At 45.0% G+C, this 25,750-nt stretch overlaps 1 protein-coding gene across 4 annotated transcripts; it reads left to right on the forward strand.

Moving 5' to 3' along the window:
- The first annotated feature begins 1,031 nt into the window (after positions 1-1,031).
- On the forward strand, positions 1,032-25,391 carry LOC142906825 (uncharacterized). Of its 4 annotated transcripts, XM_076055418.1 has the most exons (4): positions 1,032-2,237; positions 2,635-3,385; positions 15,511-15,534; positions 21,203-25,391. In XM_076055418.1, the coding sequence occupies exons 1-4, from the start codon at positions 2,125-2,127 to the stop codon at positions 22,856-22,858; spliced, it is 2,544 nt and encodes an 847-aa protein (XP_075911533.1). In that variant the 5' UTR covers positions 1,032-2,124; the 3' UTR covers positions 22,859-25,391. The 4 variants fall into 4 exon arrangements, with proteins under 4 accessions (XP_075911533.1, XP_075911532.1, XP_075911531.1 ...); XM_076055417.1 differs by lacking the exons at positions 1,032-2,237; positions 2,635-3,385; positions 15,511-15,534 and adding exons at positions 9,875-9,987; positions 19,686-19,815 and having other exon boundaries at positions 21,070-25,391; XM_076055416.1 differs by lacking the exons at positions 1,032-2,237; positions 2,635-3,385; positions 15,511-15,534 and adding exons at positions 9,875-9,987; positions 19,686-19,743 and having other exon boundaries at positions 21,070-25,391.
- The last annotated feature ends 359 nt before the right edge of the window (positions 25,392-25,750 follow it).

A 25,750-nucleotide genomic window follows, 5' to 3' on the forward strand; every position in this document is an offset into this window, starting at 1 on the left:
ACACAGTGGTGGAAGTTGCCTGGACTTTTGCTCCATATAAAGCTTTGAGTGTCCATCGCCAAGGTCTAGTTTGTCCGAGATCATCCCTCTCCCTGCCATACTGTCATCGCACCCGCCCCTCACCCTTCATCCTGCGGATGTTCGACGCACAGGATGGCACCACTTAGCCTTTCGAGCTGGCCCTACAGAGTTATGTGGGTCACGCGGCCACGAGGCAGTTGTTGGTCGAACACAACCCCTGGGCCTGGCTCTAGGGGTGCTATCAATATAGACTATATGTAAGGATACACCCCAATAGACTCCCCCTGGAACTCTACCAGACGCGTCCCACTGGGCGAGGACCCTGTGGCTGGCCCAGGACACGCTGGCGCTACTCTGTCGCTCGGCTGGCCTAGGAACGCTGAGGAATTCCCCAGGATGAGCTAGAGTCTGTCGCCAGGGAAAGGGAGGCCTGGACCGCCCTACTCAGCATGCTGCCACCGCGACCCTCACCAGGACAAGCATCTTTAGAAACTAACGAACAAAGTTGTGATTTTTTATTTAAAGCTTTCGTGACTGCAGGGATTCATATTCTTATTTTATTGTTTCCCTTCTACGTGACTTTACCGAAAGAACCAAGAATATAAAGTATTGATTCTTCTTGGCCACAGATATTACTCTGTGGATGTAAAATATGAACTTATTTAAATGACCATCTGTGCTGGTTTATACAATGAAGGCTGGTCTGCTTATGATTCATCCTCTATTCAACCAGACTATATTGTAATTATAAGCTTAGAGATCCTTAAGATATCAATATAGAATATAATCTTGAGTCTCTTTGGTAGGCGAGGCTGCATTGGTTCGGTCATGAATCCCGCATTCCCAGACACTGCATGCTCAAGCAGCTTTTATTTGTCCAGATATTAGGGGCTGAACAGGCATGGCATTGGCTAGAGAAGAGATTGGAGGATGTGGAGGTGATCGGGCCTGCCGATGATTGGTGCCAGGCATGAAGATCGGCCTCTCTGGAAGAGGCCCGTGAGGTATGCTGCAGGGCCAGTTAAGAGAGATTTGCTCTGCAACAACGATGAGGTCGGAGGAGTGACACATGAATGGGTGGAACACTGTGTTTCTAAAACCCAGCAAGACAGTGGGGAGCACAGCTGGTTCACCTGTCAGTCATCCCTTGACACCTGGATCATTCCCATTACCTGCTGACAAAGAATCCGCACTTACGTGGCCTTAAAATTCACCTATCATAGCATTAGCACTGTGATAAGGTTACTTCCAATTTGTGATGAATGGGGTCTGTTAATATAATCTGTTCCTGATCCATGTGAAATGCATTTGTATGTAAGAGTGTATCTATGTGGGGAGCGGTGGCGCAGTTATTTCACTGAATTATGAACTCAATAATTAGAGTTTGTTTATCGCCGACAGCAAACATGTTTGATAAATGAAAGCTGAACTTATTATGGGCCTCTGCTATGTTGATTGACCTTAAATAAATTACAAAGTGAAGTCAGGAAGCATTAATACTGAGCAGATGAAGGCGGCCAGGCATGTTTCTGGACACACCACCACCGTTTTACCATGCCAGTGTGTGACAGTGTCGAGTTTGTATTTGCAGTAAAGTATATTAACTATTGAACATGGAGGTTAAATAAAAAAAAAGTTTATTTTACTTTTCCTCTGGAACTTTTTGTAAGAATGGAAACAGTCGGCAAATTAACACGGCATATATATATCTTGCTGACGTTAGATCTGTTCTTCCGAGGATTCAAGAAAATCTGAGCCTGGCTTTCCACCTAAGTTGCAACTGAATATTCATTTATGCATAATACAAATAGTATTGTCAACAGCCTTTGCTATGTTAACTGAGTTTAGCTTTTATACATTTTCCTTTTATAGCCAGGCTGTCGAAATTGTGTACTTGGTGTTTTGGATTCACATTTATTTTGAAGATACTAGGGCTTCTAGGCATATTTATAACCATTTGCCCTCTCATTGTATGCCTTAACAGCCTGTGTGATGAAATGGGGAATATCTTGAATATATGAATAAGTATAGACGTGTAAGTCATGTGTGACTGTGTATATATGCATTCTTCTGTGACTTGATACTGATGTAGATGATGTTGATATGTTTTTTCTGTCTGCAGCTGACGCTTCCTCTGCCACTTTGCTCTGCAGAATTAATCTGATGCAGCAACGGCACTCAACCCAGCTCAGTACAAAAAGTCAACAAAGCGACCAGTATGCAAATTTGACTGGAAATTTGACACAGCACCATAATAAAAAAGTATTATTTTCACAGCCTTTGCTATGTTAGCTGAATTTTTCTTAAATAAATATTCCTTTTGTCGCTAGATAGCCGAAATTGTGTGCTTTGAGTTTTGGGTAAACATTAATTTTGAAGATACTTGGGCATCCAGGCATTTATGACCATTTGCCCTCTCATTGTGTGCCTTAACAGCCCGTTTGATGAATTGGGGAATCTTTTCAACTTCATCATGAATATATGAAGAAGTATAGATGTGTATGTCATGTGTGACTGTGTATATATTCATTCCTCTGTCTTGATACTGATGTAGATGGTATGTATATTGTTTTCTGTCTGGAGCTGATGCTTCTTCTGATGCTTCCTCTGCAGAATTGGTGTGATGGAGCAAAGTCACTCAGCGCAGCTCGTTACAAAAAGACAACAATGGGACCAGTATGCAAATAGCACGGATCTTACTGGAAATTTTACACAGCACCAGAGAACTCAAACAGGAGATAAACCCTTCAAGTGCACTGTGTGTGAGAAGGCATTTGCACGGTCATCAAAACTTAAAAAACACCAGAGAACACACACGGGAGAGAAACCCTTCAAGTGCACTGTGTGTGGGAAGGCATTTTCAGATTCATCACATCTTAAAAAACACCAGAGAACACACACAGGAGAGAAACCCTTCAGGTGCACTCTGTGCGGGAAGGCTTTTGCACAGTCACCACATCTTAAAAAACACCAGAGAACACACACAGGAGAGAATCCTTACAAGTGCACTGTGTGCGGGTACGCGTTTTCACAGTCATCTACTCTTGTAATACACCAGAGAACACACACAGGAGAGAAACCCTTCAAGTGTAGTGTGTGTGGGAAGGCGTTTGTATGGTCATCACTGCTTCAAAGACACCAGAGAACACACACAGGAGAGAAACCCTTCAAGTGCACTCTGTGCGGGTACTCGTTTTCACAGTCATCTGCTCTTGTAATACACCAGAGAACACACACGGGAGAGAAACCCTTCAAGTGCAGTGTGTGTGGGAAGGCATTTTCAGGTTCATCTGCTCTTAAAAAGCACCAGATAACACACACAGGAGCTAAACCATTCAAGTGCACTCTGTGCGGGAAGGCGTTTGTATCGTCATCACATCTTCAAAGACACCAGAGAACACACAGGCATCAGAAGATCCCCAAGGAGCTGAGTCTGAAATCGGCTTGTGAAAGTCAAAGTGCTGCAATGCGCCCATCCTTCATAAAAAAAGAACCACAAGAAAATCCCTGCTTGGACACTTTAAAAGGTATCAAGTTCAAATATGAAGAGGTGAAGGTGAAATATGAAGTGACAGTGAAGAGCGAAGAAGTGAAGGTGAAATGTGAAGATGAAGATTCATATCCAAAATCAGACCTTCACATTGATGGATGCAACGTGAAGCAGGAGGATAATTCTTACTGTCAGGCAGAGCGAGGCAACTGCCAGCAGTTTGTAGAAGTGGAGGTGTGGCTGGACTTCTTAGACAATACAAAGTCAAAAGAGACCAGGTAGATGTGTAGTGTAGCAGCGCTGAGTGGTGACCAGGTGTAGCAATTGCAGGTGTACACACCCAAGGGGGATCCATCTTGTGGCTCCCAGAACCCGCTAGATGGTTCCAGAAGGGGGTGTGGCCAGGGCAGATCCTGGAAGGATAAAATGGGGCGAGAGAGGGAGCTCAAGGCTGTCCGTGGGAGTCGGGGTCGTCTCATAACGCTGCTGTCCTCGTCATCGCTGCCGTCTTTGTCATCGCTGGACGTTGCCACTGCTAGATAGTTATCCAGCTAACTAGTCCGTCAGTGCTGTGGTTGCTAGGCGGTCAGTGTTGTGCTATGTGCTAGCGAGTGAAACAGTGTGAGTTATGAGAAATAAATGAGTTGCCTCTACAGTTTATTGTCTCCGGAGTCGTACAATACAGATGCGGAAGCTTGAGACAACGAAGCTCCAATAGATTCCCCTTTGTCGCAGGTCTTTAATTAAAATAAAGTGAAGTTGAACATTCAATTCCTAGGATCAACCTGCAGAGTAAGAGCGGCCTGTGGGTTGGGTAGATGTCTAACCAGGAGCGAGAGCCAATAAACTCCTAAGCATTCTCTACGTTATGATAATAATATTTGCATTCATGTGGTGCTTTATTGCCCATAAGATGTTTTTTTTTGTTAGATCTTGTAAATATAAATGTTTCGTGGAACCCGCCACTACGCGATTTGTTCTCCAACACACTGGTGTGCTGTACTAGTGTAGTGTAATAACGCCGACTGTTGTCCAGCAACGGCAACTGTGGTGGACAAATAGTACACACACCAGTGAGCATATACACGGGTGTGTCGGCAGGGCGGAGGAACTGGGGCAAGGGTCACGGAAGACCCCATCTGGAAGCCCCTGAAACTTGCTAGTGGGTTCGAGAAGGGAGGCGCGAGCGGAGCCAGGCGGCGCTGGGTAGCATAAAAGCATAATTAGACCTCCTTTTCCAGTACCAAAATGTAATAATAGGGTTTTTCCCATTTTTTCTGGTGCTCGACCAGATGACGCCAAAAGGCGTCATCTGGTCGAGCACCAATTGGGTCGAGGCTCAAAAGAAAGCCGTCCCTTGGTGTGGACCAATCAGTTTGAAGGACAATGCATATATTATCATAGTATGTTTTTTGTTTGCATTTTGACTGCAGGTATTGTGGTTAATGCAGACATGAATCCTTGTAAAAAGGTTTCAGTTTTGTTTCCAGAAAAAAAGGGGAAAAACCCTATTATATTATAGCATAAAAGCAGTTGAGAGTGGGAGCTCAGGGCTGCTGGTTCTGGGAGTGGGCTCGTCTCGTCGTCGCTGTCATCTTTGCTGCCTTCGTCGCTGCAGTCTTCGCTAGATATTGCGCGGCTGGATAGTTGTTGGCTGTCTCAGCGTCACCGGTGTTACATGGTCAGGGTTGTGTTTACGCGAGGATAGACGACTGGGGAGAGTGCGATGGCGAACCTGTGAACCTGTGAAGGTGTTCATAAAAAAGGTGCCCCCTTAGAAACCGTGTTTCCCACTACGATGACACTACAACTGGTGACAGGAGTGGGATGAAGAAAACCCACTTATAGTGTCGTCGGAGGATGGGAACGGCAAAACGTTCATCCCTCCAGCAGCCCCGGGACCCTAGTTATGAAGCCTGTTGGCGGAGAGAGAGCGGCTGCGGATCAGCAGGAGAGCGGCGGCGCGTCGGCGGGAGAGCAGCCGCGGATCAGAGGGAGAGCAGCGGCCAATCAGCGGGGGAGGAGCCCGATCCTCCGCAGTCATGCGCCCAGCACGCAGCATGTCCGAGGACTGCCGTGTTGAGGGGAGGCGCCCCACGGCCAGCGGCGCGGAAAGGAGTCACGAGGGGACCTTGGCGGTAGTCCCTGTCGGTATGGGAGAGCGGAGGAGCCCGGGCAGGAGACCACGCATGTGGTGGGAGCCATTTTGCCTGTGGAGAGCTTAGCATGGCCGGTGGGCGCTATTTTGTGTAGAGCGCGGGACAGCATTAGAGGGGCGCCGGAGTCGATGGTGTTGCAAGGGGAAATGTTTGGGCTACCGCGCGATACCCACACGAGATTTCTCCAGTGGAAGCGAGGGGAGGCCGAGACGCCCTTCGCTTTCCGGGAGGCGGTGCTGGGGCGGAAGGCGTACCCCCAGATGGGTGAAGCGGCGCTCGACACCTTGGCGGCGGAAAGGCTGTTGTTGTGGGAGTCGGGGATCATCCTGCCCTTCACCGAAGGCATGGGGATAATGTCCTTGAAGGTGGCCCAGGAAATTCAGGGCCACGAGGCCCGCCAGCATTGGCGCAAAGTGGAGGCTTGGCCGTGACGGGAGGAGGACATAGTGGCTGTGGTGTGTGGCCTGGGGACGCATGGGGTGGGTTGGCAACTGGGGCAACCCCCTCTGCCCTGGGGTCCCACGGCTGAGTGTTTCAGGTGTGGTCAGCTGGGCCACATCACCATAGAATGCCGTGGTGTCAGCAAGGCGCTGGCAGCGCCACCGACGCACTCCAATCCGCCGGCAACATCTTCCCAAGCTCCACCGATTCTCATGATTCCTGAGACCGCAGTGGGCTAAGTGTCAAGAGCTCTATCCGATTAGATGCTACTGCGTGCCCTTTAGCCCATTTGTTTTTTTGTTCCCGTTCCTCGAAACCCCAAGGAATGCCAGACGCTGCCAAGGCGGGGTTGACCAGTGTCAAGGACCAGCTCATGTGAGCTACATTCTGGTAAAGGCTGACTCTCCCTTGTGAGGTGGGATTTGGGGGGGGTTGTGTATGTTGTTTGGGTTGCGTTATCGGTTCGCGGGGGGGGGGGGGGGGCATCGCGGTTGTGCGGTCCCTGACGGGGTTCTTGCCCATGTCGCAGTTGCGCTGCGTGTTGTCAGTTTGCTGGGGGCACCGCGGGTTGTCCTATGTGTTGGCGGTTCGTGGTGGGTGGGCTTCGCGGTTTTTTTTTGTTGGCGGTCCGCGGGGGGCCCCAGTGTTGCGCTATGTGGTGATGGTTCGCGGGAGACGCTGCAGTTGTACTGTACGGTCGTGGGAAGTGTTTCAACCAAGGTTTTATTTTGTGGTAAAAAATTTTTGTGTTGGTGGTGTTCCTCAGGGTTGAGGGTTGCTCTGCTTGTCCACCAGTTGCAGCTGCTGGATGCTGACACGCCGGTGAGCATATACACGGGTGTGTCAGCAGGGCGGAGGAACTGGGGCAAGGGTCACAGAAGACCGTATCTGGAAGCCCCTGCAACCTGCCAGTGGGTTCGAGAAGGGAGGCGCGACCAGGGTGGAGCCAGGCCGTGCTGGGCAGCATTACAGCAGCTGAGAGTGGGAGCTCAGGGCTGCCGGTTCTGGGAGTGGGCTCGTCTTGTCGTCGCTGTCATCTTCGCCACCTTCGTCGCTGCCGTCTTCGCTAGATATGGCGCGGCCGGGTAGTTGTTGGCTGTCTCGGTCAGCGCCATCGGTGTTACACGGTCAGGGTTGTGTTTAGGCTAGGGTAGACGACTCGAGAGTACAAGGGCGAACTTGTGAAGGTGTTGATAAAGGTGGCCCTTGAGAAACCTCGTCTCCCACTCCGATGACACGACACTAGTAACAAATTGGCATGATCTGTTTACGTGACAAACCTCACTAATTGGCTGGTTTAATGACACGTATATTTACGCGAATTAACTCAAAAAAAATATTATGGAGGATATTGGTCGTGAAAGCCTACGTGTTAAACTTGCTTAATTGGCTCAGCAATTCGGAGTTTTGTATCATATCTCAATCACAAACACTCGAAGAGCACCCCGAAGTGGCAGCTGCCCCTGTGTGGCATGAGGTGGCCCTGCACTAGCCTGCATGTGGGCATGAGTCTGTCAGCAGGGGGCGATAATTGATGTGTAACATCCGTTATGTAACTTCTGGACATTTGGAATTACCCAAATTTTGACAATGACATCAACATGCAATGACCTATGTGTTTTGAATGACACAATAGTATGTTTTACATCCACGGTTAAGCAGACGGTGCATATTTTGTTTAATGTTACTGGAGTAGCCAGGGGTGCCTGTCGGATTTGTACCTTGAACCTCTGCAATAAAGAGAATGCGCGACCACTTGGCTTCCCGCAATCCGAGTGTAGGCATGCCAGCCTGAATGTTTCTAACCAGCGCAGATGTTCCATTTAGAGGGGTCCACGTTTCACATGCCTAGAGAAGGGAGGGCATGACTGGCCTAGAAGAACCGAAGCTTCGTGCGGAGCGACAGACCAGCATTGCGCAGGTGATGTTAAGATGATGCCGCCCGACTGATTCGGACCGCTCACACAGTGTACACACGCAGTGTAGACCTATTGTGTACACACAATGTGCATACAGAGTGTATACAAACAGTAACAAACAACATGCCATTCGCCACTAAGTGGCGGTGACGTTACCACGGCGCTTGTGCCAGGCTACGTGCACGTTAAGGCCACGTAAGGTGTCGAACGCCCGCCGGCAGGAGGTCACGGGGCAGACCCAGGTGCCAGGGGTCGACTGAGATGACTGGCCGATGCACCACCTGTGCCCCCGACTGTGCCAAGACAGTGTACATAGACACACAGTGTGTACACACAATGTTCACATTGTTGTTGAGCTCACGCACCCAAGGGATCTCTGTTCAAGAGAAGGAGCAATGGAAAGGGAATTTAAATATGAATTTAAATAACTTTAACTCAAACCCCGCTCTCTCGCTCTCTGACGTCACCACTGCATTACTTCATCAGCGTGAGACGCCTGGGGGAGGTGTACCCTTATAGTGACGTCATGTCACCAATGCATTCACTCCCCCAACCCCCCTCCACGGCGCTTTTGAGTGTGACGTCATGTCTGGTTTTGCCGATTTCCGTTGCAGTAAAAATCCTTTTGGGCAAAGTTACGCCCAGTCACTGGGGCTTCATTAACATAATTTATTCTTAAATACCGTCGCTAGTTCAATGCGATGGGGTCAGCATCCAGAATCAGAATCAGAAAGGGTTTTATTCGCCATGTAAGTTCACACCGACACGGAATTTACTTTGGCAGGATGGTGCATACATTCAACATATAGGAATCTAAAATCTTAAATAAGTTTTAAACAAGTCTTACTATAATAAGGGTTAAAAGTCTAACACTAAGGGGCTGAAGTATATAAAATTAAATAAATATCGAATATAAAATAGCTTTAAGATATAATTTAAAAATACAAATAGGGAAACATAGTTAATATCAGCAACGTGTCGTTATGTAGATCAAATGTTAAAAACAGTGTTAGCCCTTGGCCTTGTTTAACAGGCCAGCAGCAGATGGGAAGAAACTGTTTTTATGGCGTGAGGTTTTGGTCCTGATGGACCGAAGCCTTCTGCCGGAGGGGAGTAGCTGAAACAGAGAGTGTCCAGGGTGGGAGAAATCGGCCATAATCTTCCTCGCTCGCCTCATAGACCTTGTCGTGTGCAGGTCCTCGAGGGTCGGTAGATTGCAGGCAATTACCTTCTCAGCAGTGTGGATGATACGCTGCAGTCTGCTCTTGTCCTTGGCAGTGGCAGCAGCGTACCAGACGGTTATGGAGGAGGTGAGGATGGATTCAATGATCGCTGTATAGAATTGCACCATCATTGTCTTTGGCAGGTTGAATTTCTTCAGCTGCCGTAGAAAGTACATCCTCTGTTGAGCTTTCTTGGTGAGGGAGCTGATGTTCAATTCCCACTTGAGGTCCCGGGAGAGAATAGTGCCCAGGAAGCGGAAGGACTCTACAATTTTTACTGGGGAGTCTAACAGGGTGATAGGGGTGAGTGGTGCTGTATTCTTCCTGAAGTCCACAACCATCTCAACTGTCTTTAGAGCATTTAGCTCTAAGTTGTTCTGGCTACACCAGGTCACCAGATTGTCAGCTTCCCACACCCCATCAATGAATATGGGTCCTTCATTAAAACATTTTTTCAAATTTTCTTGCTGTGGTTTTCACACCTGATGATTACTTGTGTTGCAGTCGAAACGTCGTGAGAACTTTATTGTTTTATATTTTTATTATTTTGTTTCCCTTCTACGTGACTTTACCGAAAGAACCAAGATAATAATTTATTCAGTTAAACAGACGCACGTTGGGGGAGGGGATTGTGTGATGAACCCCAAAAGTGACGTCATGTCACCTGCTGCGTGACGTCACGAGATACCAAGAAGCTGCTACTCTATGCGCGCGCGCGCTCACTGAGATCCGAGGTGAGAAGTTCACATCGTGGTTGTTGTCGTGGTGGTGGTTGTTGTTGTTGTTTACCCAGATAGAGCCTCGCTCCTCTCTCTCTCGTAGGGATATCAATTGAGTAGCAGCGAGTATGGAATCGACGTCCAGGTTGGAACATTACAACGCGGGGCCAAGCCATGCAGGGCCTTGACTCCTGCCCTCGCCTGATTGCATTTGCTTTAATTCTCTGCTGAAGTTTAATTTGTCTTCACCTGGCTCACTACTTTGAAACTTTGTTTCTTTGAATTATTTCTACAGTTTTTTTTTATCTTACCAAGGCCAAGCCCACTTGAGCTGCTATACCGCTCTTTTTCATAAGCGACTTGCCCACAACAAAGTTGCTTATCAACTTTTGGAAATGTCTGTCGATCAAATACTCTTTGGTTCTATTCGGTAAAGTCACGTAGGTAAAAAATAAAACAACAAAAATCACGCCGTTTCGGCCACAACACAAGCGGCCTTCATCAGGTGAAGGGATCAGAGTGAAACACAACCACGCTCAGACCGCGGACCTTTAAGCTGTGTGCGAGCAAACAAGGTGCCTTGACAAAGGAATTAGCATAAAAATTAGCATTTGATTGGCCGACTTTAGAAAAGAGGTGGTGTACGTGCCGGTGGACTTTCCGTTTGGCGCGGGGGTGGGGAAGTTTACCTATTGATGGTGTGAAAAGGGAATTTATAAGAGCTGCGAAAGTTTGGGGTACCACTACTTGAAAAATATACTGTACCATTGAAATTAGTTTAATGTTTAGTTCGATTTAGAACATCTTTGCAATGGTTGCTTAATTTGAAACCATCTTCTCGGTTGAAATTGTGTCTGTGTTTGTAGATCTGAATTGCCTCGTGAACAAATCTCTGATAAAAACCCGTGGGTTTGCAAAGAACCTTGGTATCGGAGAAAATTATATCGTGATCACCCACAGCGTTGTAACAGTGATCAGCCACGGCAGAAGAATTCGTTTTGCCGTGTTTCAAATCTGATTTGTGCTCGCGAATTCGGTCAGAGACATGTCGCTTTGTCTCCCCGATATAGTAATCACCGCAGGTACAACTCAATTTGTAAACCCCGGGTACTGTAAGTCAGGAATGACATCCTTCACGGATGGGATCAGATCACGAATTTTGTGTACTGTGTTGAACCGAACCTGGATCTTGTGTTTGTTTAGAATTTTGGAAATCTTTTTAGTAACGCCTGCTATATATGGTAGTGTGATGGTTTTGACCGGAGTATCAAGTGGTTGTTTCTGTATGGAGGGAGAAACAGCTTGGCGGATGGTACGGTCAGAGTATCCATTCCTTTTGAGGGCCAGGTGTACATGTTTTAATTCACTGGTCAGGTGGTGTTGGTCCGAAATGCAATGAGCCCTATGGTATAAAGTTTTGATGAGAGAATTCTTTTGGGCTGGGTGATGGTGGGAATCAGGTTTCAAGTAGGAATCTGTGTGGGTGGGTTTCCTGTAGACAGAATGCCCCAATGAGCTATCAGGTCTCCTCTCAAACAGAACATCTAAGAATGGTAGCTTGCCATCTTTCTCCACTTCCATGGTGAATTTGATGGCGGGATGTCTGGAATTGATGTGGTGTAGGAAAAGGTTCAGAGCTGGGAGGCCATGTGGCCAAATGACGAAAGTGGCATCCACATATCTCTTCCACAGGGAAGGTCTGTGGGTGGAAGTCTGGATGGCGTCTGATTCAAATTTCTCCATGAAAATATTGGCTATCACTGGTGATAAGGGAGATCCCATGGGGGTACCCTCATTTTGTTTGTAGAAGGAGCCATTCCAAGTAAAGTAGGTATTGTTGAGGCAGTGCCTAACCAGTGCAGGTGTGTTGGGGTCTAGTCCATGTTGGACCAAATTTTCAATTATTTCAATGGTATCAGGTACTGGGACCTTGGTGAACAAAGAGACCACATCGAAGCTGACAAGAATATCGTCAGGGGACAGTACAACGTCTTTGACCATAGAGACCAATTGTGATCTGATCCCATCCGTGAAGGATGTCATTCCTGACTTATAGTACCCCGGGGTTTACAAATTGAGTTGTACCTGCGGTGATTGCTATATCGGGGAGACAAAGCGACATGTCTCTGACCGAATTCGCGAGCACAAATCAGATTTGAAACACGGCAAAACAAATTCTTCCACCGTGGCTGATCACTGTTACAACGCTGTGGGTGATCACGATATAATTTTCTCCGATACCAAGGTTCTTTGCAAACCCACGGGTTTTTATCAGAGATTTGTTCACGAGGCAATTCAGATCTACAAACACAGATACAATTTCAACCGAGAAGATGGTTTCAAATTAAGCAACCATTGGAAAGATCGAACTAAACATTAAACTAATTTCAATGGTACAGTATATTTTTCAAGTAGTGGTATCCCAAACTTTCGCAGCTCTTTTAAATTCCCTTTTCACACCATCAATAGGTAAACTCCCCCACCCCCGCGCCAAACGGCAAGTCCACCGGCACGTACACCACCTCTTTTCTAAAGTCGGCCAATCAAATGCTAATTTTTATGCTAATTCCTTTGTCAAGGCACCTTGTTTGCTCACACACTGCTTAAAGGTCCGCGGTCTGAGCATGGTTGTGTTTCACTCCAGCGCTGTCCTCGAGACAGCTTGATCCCTTCACCTGATGAAGGCCGCTTGTGTTGTGGCCGAAACGTCGTAATTTTTGTTGCTTTATTTTTTGCCTACGTGACTTTACCGAATAGAACCAAAGAGTATGGATCCTTGCAGTCACGAAAGCTTTAAATCTAGAATTGTCGATCAAATACTCTAAACGCGTGGTGATGTTGACTCTAAATTCGCTGAGGATCTGGAGGAAAATCCACGCGACCATGAGGAGAGAGACGCAAATTCGAAATATACATCCTTAATACAGGTTTGTTTGGGTTAGATCGCGTAAATATATTAAGGTGTCGTTAAAACCCGCCACCACTCGACACAGCCAATTAGTAAGGGTTTGTCACGTAAACAGAACGTGGCCATATTCTTAGTTTTTTCGGTAAAGTCACGTTGAAGAGAAACAACAGAATAACAAAATATATATAAAACAATAAAAAATTCTCACGACGTTTCGACCATAACTCAAACGGTCATCATCAGGTGTGTCGGTTTGCATAAATTTATTTTTAAAACGGCATATTTATTTATTTAAAAAAACAAAAACAAAAAAAACGTTTGCGTCACGCGCAGCGATTGGCAGTTTGCCCAGGACTAGTCCATCTATTTTTTGAAAAGAGGAGGGGGGAGACGAAATTTTTTTTATGTATGCTGTCTGAAAGCCACTGTAAGCGTGAACAATCAATCAAGAACTGAAATGATTTATCAAATCTTTCCAATGATTGCTAAGATAGAATCCATCTTCTCGGTTGAAATTGTCTCTGTGCTTGTATATGTGGATAGCCTCATGAACGAATCTCTCATGGAAGCCAGATGGCTTACAAAGAACCTCCGTCTTGGAAAAGTCAATGGCATGTGAGCCTACTGAATTAGAACAATGATCTGCTACGGCCGAGGTGTTGGTCCTACCGTGTTTAAGGTCTGCTTTATGTTCACGAATGCGGTCCGAGATATGGCGTTTGGTTTCTCCAATGTAACTACTACCACAGAGGCAACTTAGTTTGTAGACACCAGGGTATTGTATGTCCGGAATCACATCTTTTACAGACGGAACCAGATCACGGATTTTATGTAATGTGTTGAAACGAACCTGGATCTTGTGTTTATTCAAGATTTTGGAGATCTTTTTTGTGATCCCAGCAATGTAGGGTAAAGTGATGGTTTTGAAAGGCTCCTCAAGAGGGTTCTTCTTCATGGTTTGAGTGATAGCTTTGCGGATTGTATAGTCGGAGTAACCATTAGCCCTAAGAGCTTGGTGTACGTGCTTGAGTTCACTGCTTATGTGTTCCTGGTCGGATATGCATTGGGCTCTATAATACAGAGTCTTGATGAGAGAATTCTTCTGTGATGGATGGTGGTGGGAATCCGGTTTCAGATAAGCATCCGTATGGGTAGCTTTCCTGTAGACAGAGTGGCTCATTGAACCATCAGGTCTCTTTTTAATTAGGACATCCAAAAAAGGTATCTTGCCATCTATTTCGACTTCCATGGTAAATCTGATGGCTGGGTGTATGGAATTGATGTGGTCGAAGAATTGGTCTAGAGCAGGCCGGCCATGTGGCCAGATGACAAAAGTGTCATCCACGTACCTCTTCCATAAGGTTGGGCGCAGAGTGGCAGTCTGGATGGCGTCAGTCTCAAATTTCTCCATGAAAATGTTAGCTATAACTGGAGAAAGGGGGGAGCCCATTGGGGTGCCCTCAGTTTGTTTGTAGAAAGTTCCATTCCAAGTGAAGTATGTATTGGTTAAACAGTGTCTCACCAGGGGGGGTACCTCAGTGTTTAGTCCTTGATGAACCAAGTCTTCAATGATTGCAATGGTGTCAGGTACAGGAACCTTGGTGAATAAGGAAACTACATCAAAACTGACAAGCAGGTCGTCTGGGGACAGGGAAATACCCTTGATTGTTGATACCAGGTGAAGAAGAACCCTCTTGAGGAGCCTTTCAAAACCATCACTTTACCCTACATTGCTGGGATCACAAAAAAGATCTCCAAAATCTTGAATAAACACAAGATCCAGGTCCGTTTCAACACATTACATAAAATCCGTGATCTGGTTCCGTCTGTAAAAGATGTGATTCCGGACATACAATACCCTGGTGTCTACAAACTAAGTTGCCTCTGTGGTAGTAGTTACATTGGAGAAACCAAACGCCATATCTCGGACCGCATTCATGAACATAAAGCAGACCTTAAACACGGTAGGACCAACACCTCGGCCGTAGCAGATCATTGTTCTAATTCAGTAGGCTCACATGCCATTGACTTTTCCAAGACGGAGGTTCTTTGTAAGCCATCTGGCTTCCATGAGAGATTCGTTCATGAGGCTATCCACATATACAAGCACAGAGACAATTTCAACCGAGAAGATGGATTCTATCTTAGCAATCATTGGAAAGATTTGATAAATCATTTCAGTTCTTGATTGATTGTTCACGCTTACAGTGGCTTTCAGACAGCATACATAAAAAAAAATTTCGTCTCCCCCCTCCTCTTTTCAAAAAATAGATGGACTAGTCCTGGGCAAACTGCCAATCGCTGCGCGTGACGCAAACGGTTTTTTTTTAAAATAAATATGCCGTTTTTTAAAAATAAATTTATGCAAACCGACACACCTGATGATGACCGTTTGAGTTATGGTCGAAACGTCGTGAGAATTTTTTATTGTTTTATATATATTTTGTTATTCTGTTGTTTCTCTTCAACGTGACTTTACCGAAAAAACTAAGAATATGAATTACTGCAGTCACGAAAGCTTTAAATCAGAACGTGGCCAGTTTGTCACTAGTACAGCACACCGGTTGTGTGTTAGAGAGCCAAGCCACAACATTTACAATCTGAGTACGACTGCCAGTAATTACAACCAGCTTCATCAGGCACAGCTAAATGTTGTGGCTTGACTCTCTGGGAGTATAAATCAGGTCGCTGGGTTTATAGCGCAGCACGCTAACCATTGCACTACCGCTTCCCACCCATGCACTAAGTTACCCCGGCTTTGCACAGGTCTCAGTAATCAAATATTAAGAGCAATGTCTTGCAATTCTGGCTTTATTTGAATTATTGAATCCTGCCATTGAAGTCTGTTAATGTGTGTATATTGTCACGGTTTTTTGGTTGTGTTATACAATCGCAGCGCTTTGTTTCATAATGAGGACAGCTTTTTAATTCGTTGCCTTTGGAGAGCTTCAGGATAGATAATGTTGGATGTTTTGCCATCTGGTGGGTTTAATCGAATGAAGCTTCAATTTTGACATACATCTCGACAGCAGTTTGGCAATGTAGGGAATTGGAAGCCATCACCTTGCCAGAAAATCAGTAGACATTGAAGAGCATCATATGATCGGTGTGTTACATTTCTGTTTAGGGTATTGGTGCTCAGTTGTAAGGCGATGCTTTGAGTGACTTGTTCATCAGTCAGAAATACAGCGACTTCAGATGTTGCGAATGCATTTAAGTGGTACTCATGTTGACTATGTGGAGTTTAGTCGCCATGAATGACAACATTGTACTCTGAAGTCTTCTTCTCCATAGCACACTTGAAACTGTGAACATAAAAGTTTCCTTATGGAGCATGTCACAGCAATAGGACTTGCGATTATATACCTGGCCCTGCACTTTACATGTGGGCATGTAGCCAGATGTCGTGATGAGTTGGTTGGTGCCAAAACATAGAACTCATGCTTCGGAATTGGCTTGCATAGGTAGTGTTGGCAGGTATCAATACATTAATATGCTCGGGATGGCCATTAATTGTAGGCAGCTGAACCATGGTACAGTTGCAGCATAGCCCTCATTGTATGCTGAAGTCATCTCCATAGCACACTTGAAACTGACCATGAGAGTTTTCCTTATGGAGCATGTCTTGCTACAGCAATTGGACTTGCATTTTGGTGTTGATGACATTTTTACAGTGCTGGTGAGCCTGTCTAGTATTGTCTGATGTGAAAGTAGATCTGTGGTAATGTAGGTAGGCCATTGGGTAGTGGCAGCAGACTGCCAATGCGATTATGTACCTAGCCCTGCACTTTAAATGTGGCCATTTAGCCAGATGTCGGGATGAGTTGGTTGGTGCCAGTACATATAATTTGGAAGCATGAGTTCTATCTCCTATTGTTGTTTTGGAATTGGCTTGCATAGGTAGTGTTGGTAGGTATCAATACATGAATAGCTGAACCATGGTACAGTTGCAGCATAGCCCTCTGGAGGGTCTCCTTTCCATGTCATTGCATGGAAGTAGCTGCAAGAAGTAAACATGGAACCAATGGCAACTAATGAATCAGAAGTGTAAATGAAGTGAGGAATGTCGAAACGAAAGACTTTTCCTTTTGGCTGCAGGGTATGCACCTGTTTGCAAGCTGCCTTGCTTGTAGGTGGACAGGAGTTTGATTAGCTGTGGCAGCAGCCGTTTGTGATTTGTTGGTTTTCTGTGTAGATCATCGCAGCACTGGCAGCAGGCCGTCTTGCTTCTTGGTGTTCAGGAGTGTCATTATATTATCAATAGGTGCAGCCATCGCAGCCCTGATAACATGCTCTTACTTCTTAGTGTTCTGGATATTCATTATCTGCAGGTGCAGCCCAGGCAGCATGCTTTCTAATTTTGTGTTAAGGAGTTTCATTAGCTCTAGGTGCAGCAATTGCAGAACTTGTAATCAGCTTTGGTGAAGAGAAGCGCACGTTTTCCGCGAGGAACATTGTAGGTGGAGGTCAAAGTTAATAAGCATGAAAAAGAGTAAATAGTGAGTGTGTGAGTGAATGCTATATAGAGATTAAGGAAATGATAGTTGAATGTGTAATCGTTGTAGCAATGTGAAGACATAGCCGCAAAGGAACGAAGTAATTGTTCGTAGTGCTTGATGTGGGTATTAATAGTATGTGTTTGGTGGTGTGTGTACATATATAATTATTTTAACACTAGTGCGTGTATTTGCATGCTTTTTATTCCTTACCAGGCGATGTAGACTTGATATATTTAGTTGTAGCTGTTGTATAGCATCTATGTTGTGTAGAAGGAGGTCGGTAGTGTTGGTAGGTAGATGTAAATATTTTAGAATAGTACATTTTTTAAAAACTTGCAGTTTGTGTTAGAGGTGAGCCGTGCACGTGCAGGGAGGACAGTAAGAAGCCTGAAGTGGATGAATTTGGCGGCAGAAACGCAGGGCTGGTAATAGGGAAGGATAACGTGGTAAATATGAGAACAAATATAGCAGTGCAGTGAAGACACGTATGTTAAGGTGAGTGCGTGGAATTGTAGTGCATGAAATGTCATGTGTTTGCATGTGTGGCAAACCTTGGGCTTTAATACATGGCAAGAGAGAGAGAGAGGGGTGGGGGAGGTGATGATCGGGGAGGGGGGGTTGGAGTGTGCAGGTAAGCTAAAATTAGTGCGAAAAACACTAACTTACCCGTGAGTACACGTGGAAAGTTTGGGGTGTGTTGGCGCAATTTGGTTCATGAAAAAATCTACACAAGCGCAAAGTCTGCTTAATCTTTATAGATTTAGACTATTTTTTTGTCTTGGAATATTTTTGGTAGATTTTTTCTCCATGTTTATTTGAATAGTTTAGTTTATCTGGAATACAGTACGGTACTTATTTCAATTGTGATGTAAATTTTAGTTGACGTTTACCGAACGCCATTACTCAGGTAAGGCTTAAGTATTGAATATAAGAATAGGGTTTTCATAGGATTTTTCCATTTTTTCTGGCAACAAAATTTAAACCTTTTTACAAGAATCATGTCTGCATTAACCACAATACTAGTGGTCAGAATGCAAACAAAAAACATACTTTGATAATATATGCATTGTCCTTGAAACTGATTGGTCCACACCAGAGACAGCTTTTTTCGAGCCTCGTCTCAAACGGTGTTAGACCAGAGGACGCCAAAAGGCGTACAGCTCAAAGGCAATGCACTATCAGAGTAATGAGTGCTCGGGGTGAAGGCTCATATACAACAGGGGTGAGCATCTCCATCATGGGACCTCCTTTGCCAGGACCAAAATATAAGAATTGTTTTTTCCCATTTTTTTCTGGCAACAAAACTGAAACCTATTTTTACAAGGAATCATGTCTGCATTAATCACAATACTTGTGGTAAGAATGCAAACAAAAAAACATACTTGGGGCTTTGGGTTGTTTTTTTTGTTTTCAAATCTATGCCTCTTGCTCACATTATTTGAGGATTTGTATGATATTGGGCAGGACGGTCTAAATTTGCGTGACCAGGAGTCGGAGCCATATCCTGTTCAAATTGGCTTGTGACAGAAATTCACTCTGGTCCCATGCATTCCATTTCATAGAATCTTCAATAACTATGTAGTTTGAGAAGCTCCCAATGGTCATATAAAAACAATTGTATTTGTTACGGTTACAATGATACGCTAATCGATGCCTGGTTTTAGTTAAAGGATCGTTCCGTGCTGGTCAACCATGTTACATCTGCTGATGATCTGGTAATGGCCACATAATGAGATCGAATTCGGGGATCTTGTTCCGTGACTTGATAATTTCATCATGAAATGGGGCCTTGCAAATGTTCCACAAAAATAAATCACCTGCCTGGGAATTTAATGTCATACAACACTGTACCTGCTCAACTATCCATGAATAATCAGGCAGTTCTACAAGTGGTGGAGGAGCTCCCATACCTGGTTAATGTGTTCACGACCAGCTCTGGTTTGACAGCCAAAGTCTCAATTAAAATTAGTCAAGCAGCATTCTTTCATTAGACTGTGTAACACTGTGTGGACAGTGCCTGGACTTTTCCTCCATACAAGGCTGTGATTGTCTATCGCCAAGGTCTAATCCATATGAGACCATTCCTCTCCCTGCCATACTGGCATCGCACCTGCCCCTCACCCTTCATCATGCAGATGTTTGGTGGACAGGATGGCACCACGAAACCATTTTGAGCTGGCCCGATTGAGTTACATGGGTCACACGGCCACGAGTCTCTTGTTGGCGAACACAACCCCTGTACCTGGCTCTAAGGGTGATATCAATATAGAATATATGTAAGCATGCCCCCAATGGCCTCCCCCTAGATCTCTACCACACACGTCCCACTGGATGAAGATACCAGGGCTGGCCCAGGACACGCTGGTGAGACTATGTCGCTCGGCTGGCCTGGGATCACTTTGGAATTCCCCAGGTTGAGCTAGAGTCTGTCTGCAGGTAAAGGGAGGCCTGGACCGCCCAACTCGGTGTGCTGCCACCGCGACCCTCACCAGGTCAAGCGTTTTTAGAAACGAATGAACAAAGCTGTGATTCTTCTTGGCCACAGATATTACTCTGTGGATGCAAAATATGAATTTATTTAAATGACCATCTGTGCTGGCTTATACAATTAAGGCTGGCCTGCCTATGATTCATCCTCTATTCAACCAGACTATTTTGTATTAAGCTTACAGATCCTTAATATAGAATATAATCTTGAGTCTCTTTGATAGGCGAGGCTGCATTGGTTCGGTCATGAATCCCGCATTCCCAGACACTGCATGCTCAAGCAGCTTCTGTTCGTCCAGATATTAGGGGCGAAATTAGCATGGCATTGACTAGAGAAGAGATTGGAGGATGTGGATGTGATCGGAACCGCCGATGACTGGTATCAGTATCAATATTGGCCTTTTGTGGAGGAGGCCCATGAGGTATGCTGCAGGGCAGTTAACAGATATTTGCTCTGCAACAACGATGAGGTCGGAGTGACACTCACATGAATGGGTCGAACGCTGGGTTCCTAAAACCCAGCAAGACAGTGGGGAGCACAGCTGGTTAATTTGTCAGTCATCCCTTGACACCTGGATCATTCCCATTATCTGCTGGCAAGAAATCCATACTGCCATGGCCTTAAATTGCACCTATCATGGCATTAGCATTGTGATAAGGTTACTTCCAATTTGTAATGAATGGTGACTGTTTTGTTTATATAATATGTTAATGATCTATGTAAAATGTATGTGTATTTAAGAGTTTATTTTTGTGGGGAGCTGTAGTGCAGTTATTTCACTGCATTATAAATGCAACAATTAGTTTGATTATCACTGACAGCAAACATTGATAACACTGTAACAAAAAAACTAAAAATTTGTCCCTGGGTCGTAAGTGTTATTTCCTAATTGCGTATACCTCAAAAGTACAGAAAATGGCTATTATTCCCCCCTTTGCTGTCTTAGCTGAATTTTTATTAAATATTCCTTTCGTAGCTAGAGAGCCGAAATGGTGTGCTTATGCATCCAGGCATATTTACGACCACTTGCCCTCTCATTGTGTACCTTAACAACCCGTGTGATGAATTGGGCAATCTTTTTTAATATATCATGAATATATGAATAAGTATAGACGTGTAAGTCATGTGTGACTGTGTATATATTCATTTCTCTGTTCCTCGATACTGACGTAGATGGTGTGGATATATTTTTCTGTCTTCAGCTGACGCGTCCTCTGACGCTGCCTCTGCAGAATTGGTCTGATGGAGCAAAGGAACTCAGCGCAGCTCGGTACAAAATGGAAACAATGCGACCAGTATGGAAACAGCACGGATTGTACTGGAAATTTAACACAGCACCCGAGAACTCACACAGGAGAGAAACCCTTGAAGTGCACTGTGTGTGAGAAGGAATTTGCATGGTCATCAAATCTTAAAAGACACCAGAGAACTCACACAGGAGAGAAACCCTTCAAGTGCACTGTGTGTGAGAAGGCATTTGCACAGTCATCCTATCTTACAATACACCTGAGAACACACACGGGAGATAATCCCTTCAGGTGCACGTTGTGCTCGAAAACATTTGCAGATTCATCACATCTTAAAATACACCAGAGGACACACACAGGAGAGAAACCCTTCAGGTGCCCATTTTGCGGGAAGGCATTTGCACAGTCATCAGATCTTCAGAGCCACCAGAGAACACACACGGGAGAGAAACCCTTCAGGTGCCCATTGTGCGGGAAGGCATTTGCAAAGTCGTCAGATCTTCAGAGCCACCAGAGAACACACACGGGAGAGAAACCCTTCAAGTGCAGTGTGTGTGAGAAGGCATTTTCACAGTCATCAAATCTTAAAAAACACCAGAGAACACACACAGGAGAGAAACCTTTCAAGTGCACTGTGTGTGAGAAGGCATTTACAGAGTCATCACCTCTGAGAAAACACCAGAGAACGCACACAGGAGAGAAACCCTTCAAGTGCAGTGTGTGTGGGAAGGCATTTTCAAATTCATCTTATCTTAAAATACACCAGACAACACACACAGGAGAGAAACCTTTCAAGTGCACTGTGTGTGAGAAGGCATTTGCACTGTCATCAGTTCTTAAGGGCCACCAGAGAACACACACAGGAGAGAAACCTTTCAAGTGCACTGTGTGTGAGAAGGCATTTACAGAGTCATCACATCTGAAAAAACACCAGAGAACGCACACAGGAGAGAAACCCTTCAAGTGCAGTGTGTGTGGGAAGGCATTTTCAAGTTCATCTTCTCTTAAAATACACCAGACAACACACACAGGAGGGAAAGCCTTCCTGTGCACTGTGTGCGGGAAGGCGTTTAAACGGTCAACAAGTCTTCAAAAGCACCAGAGACAACATACTGGAGAGAAACGCTTCAAGTGCACTGTGTGTGAGAAGGCATTTGGACGGTCATCAGTTCTTAAGAGCCACCAGAAAACACACACAGGAAAGAAACCCTTCAAGTGCACTATGTGCGGGAAGGCGTTTTCACAGTCACAACATCTTCATAGACACCAGAGAACACACAGGCATCAGAAGATCCCCAAGGAGTGTCGTCTGAAATCGACTTGTGAAAGTCAAAGTGCTGCGATGAGCCCATCCCTCCTGAAAAAAGAACCAAAAGTAAATTCCAGCTTGGACACTATGAAATGTATCAAGGTGAAATTTGAAGAGGCGAAGGTGAAATGTGAAGAAGTGATGGTGAAGAGCGAAGAAGTGAAGGTAAAATGTAAAGTGATGATGGTGCAGATCGACGAAGTGAAGGTCAAATGTGATGAGGTGATGGTGAAGAGCGAAGAAGTGACTGTAAAATGTGAAGATGAAGATTCAACTCCAAAATTGGACCTTCACATCGATGGAGGCAATGTGAAGCAGGAGGAGAATTCTGACTGTGAGGCAGAGCGAGGCAACTCCCAGCAGTTTGTGGAAGTAGAGGTGTGGGTGGACTTCTTAGACATTTCAAAGTCAAATGGAGACCCGGTAGATGTGTAAGCTTGAGACATTGAAGTTCCAATCGATTCACCTTTGTCATAGGCCTTTAATGAAAATGATGTGAAGTTGAACACTCAGTTCCTAGGTTCAACTTGCAGAGTAAGAGCGGCTAGTTTTTGCAAACCTGTGGGTTGGGTAGATCTCTTACCAGGAACCAGAGCCAATAAGCTCCAAAGCATTCACAATATTTTCATAATAATATTATTTATATGGTGCTTGCTTAATCGCCTCAACAACTCGGAGTTTTGCATCATATCTCATCACAAACATTCAAAGAGCATGTATATATGCGTTTTCCAAAAAATTATATTGAGTGCCTACTTTTTGTTGTAATAATTTTGATTGGGATGTAGCACTGGGGCACAGAAAGTGTGAGTTCCATTCCCTGCCTCCTGCCTTGCCACACAAGACAACTGGAGGATAATTACTCACAAGCCTGCTTGGGAAGTCATAAAATGTAATAAAAAACGGCAATCCCCAGTTAACTTCAAGAGAAGGCCGCCATGAAGGAAACAACCCACAAAACAAACATAAGACGGAAACAGCAGGAGTTACGAACCTCCCCCGGACAGGGAAATCCACCCAAGGGCAGTTAATACGAGCTGGCTGGGGCTTTTAAAATACATCAGTGAAGTTCGAAGCTTAGCTATATCTTCAACTTCAGGATATCAAAATATAACTTGAGAATAAGAAGCACGGATCCCTGTTGATACAGACGTGGAACAAAGGTTCATAAAACCCTCGGAATATCTTTGGTAACAACTATGGTATAGCACAAATGTTGGTGAAGCATGAACCAAATAATAATTATGAAAGTATTAGACCTAGGGTCAGTCAGAAGAGATACAATGCGTAATGTCAATCACACACGACCAAGATAATGTATTCCCCGGGATCAGAGCCTGACCAACCGCCTTTGTCTTCCAGTAGCTAACAGCACATGGTAGCAGTAAATTATGTATGCAGGGTGGCGCCTCCCCCTAATCTATCAAATACCACGCAGTAATTCCAAACCGTGACGTGAGTGCTTTGAACGCTGCTCAAAAGGTACTTTGAGTCGCTTGCCGAGTCGAAACTGTGGAAAGTTGTATGGTAGGTGTAAAAAATTTGTTTTACTTCCAACCCGTGATGAGAGGACGGAAAATATGACAACAGCAAGCACAGCCGTGCACAATAGGTCATAACTGCAAAGGCCACAGTGCCCTTTTTTGAGTCTGAGGCAAAAAAAGTAACACTTCCAACTTCCAACCCGTGATAGGAGCGTGGGGAACGCTGCCCAAAACCTTAACGGAAACATGGCGGTAATAAAGACACCCGGACAACAAACAGCCCAAGCGACAGAAATAAGTATTTTATACCTGCATGACTTTACCGAAAGAACCAAAGAGGAGTATAACTTGATCTGTAGCTTGTCCTCTGTGCAGCACGAGTCGTACAGACAACTGGAAGAGGACTCTTGAAGAGGGGAGGGGGGGGGGGGGAGACGACAGGCATTGTCTGTCCAAGTCGCTCCACAGTCTACAATGATCAACAGTCTGGTGCCAACGGGGGTGACGCGCGGCAACCAGAGGATGAGCTGCAAGCGGTGTCTGGCGACGGGATGATCGCGCACATCGACGCAGACGGAGCCGGACCCATCATACCTGCCAGCATGGGCACTGCCAAGAGTGTGACCAGCGTGCCGACTCGGCAACCACCCCAGCGGTGGAGAGAGACTGACGAAGCAGCCGAGAGCACCGTGTGTTCGACACACACGCCGACCCAGCACCCCTGCTGGGGACCTGAGGTGTTTTCGGTACAAGGAAGCCGCTAACATAACAGCAAGAAGACAATGCACACCCACACACAACGCGCATATTGGTACTAATAATATCGATCCAAAAAGTTATCTTTGTTTCGAAAAGGGTTGCCATCCTAAGGTGGTGCGTTAACTATTAGCTGATCGTGAATAGCATTGTTCTGTCCGTTGAGTTACATGAATACGGTCGTTGAGAAGTATTTTAGTGATTCATTTTCGTTAATTTCATAACCTTACCAGTGAATTCATTGATGACACTAAACATAAGCATATATGTTACGAATCTACACACAGGAATACTGTGTTGAGATTTTTCTTTTGGTCACAGAATCTTGCCCCGAATTCATTGATGTCCCATTAGCCAATTGATAACCATCTGTTAACCAAACAGGCACACTAGCACACACACACTATTGTTTCAGGACATTTCGTTAATTGCATAATCTTACCAATTAATTAATTGATGTCTAATTTTGCCATTGGGCACATGTCTTTTTTAGCATGTTTCATATGCATATTGTCATATTTTTTAAAGGACTTTTCATATCGGCGTGTATGGTTTCGCTACTCTGAGGAGTTAGCCGATTGTTTTGTTATTCAGTTTTAACAAACGTAACCATTGAGGGTTAATTGTACGGATCAATGAGGACTACTTAAGGAGTACGGTGTTGACAACTCCGATCATAAGTGTGTTCACATTTTAGTGTGTTTAGATAATAAAGTTAATTAACACAAGTATCTGAGTGGTTCCTTCCTAAGTTAATGCATAATCTTAATTATGAGAACTGTATCCTGTGGCGAGATGTGAATTCTGAGCCTAATTTGCATAATGGCATACATTTACATAAATGCTTATATTTGCATAATTTTTCATTGTATTATCACAATTGGTAATACAACCCGAGACACCGAAGCTGCATAATTGTGTAGTGAGTCCAACTGAGTCGCAGACGTTCTTTAGATGGAACACATTTTTTGTAACATCAACCCGTTAACACAAAGGGGTAACTGCCCCTTCACCAGATACAGCCTGGAGTGGTGACCACCCAGATAACTCTCTATACGCAGGAGTTACAGCTCCGAAGGATCAGACC

The sequence above is a fragment of the Petromyzon marinus genome, chromosome 71 (assembly GCF_048934315.1).
Source record: "Petromyzon marinus isolate PM22_M1 ecotype Great Lakes invasive population chromosome 71, UKy_Petmar_22M1.pri1.0, whole genome shotgun sequence".
Classification (NCBI taxonomy): domain Eukaryota; kingdom Metazoa; phylum Chordata; class Hyperoartia; order Petromyzontiformes; family Petromyzontidae; genus Petromyzon; species Petromyzon marinus.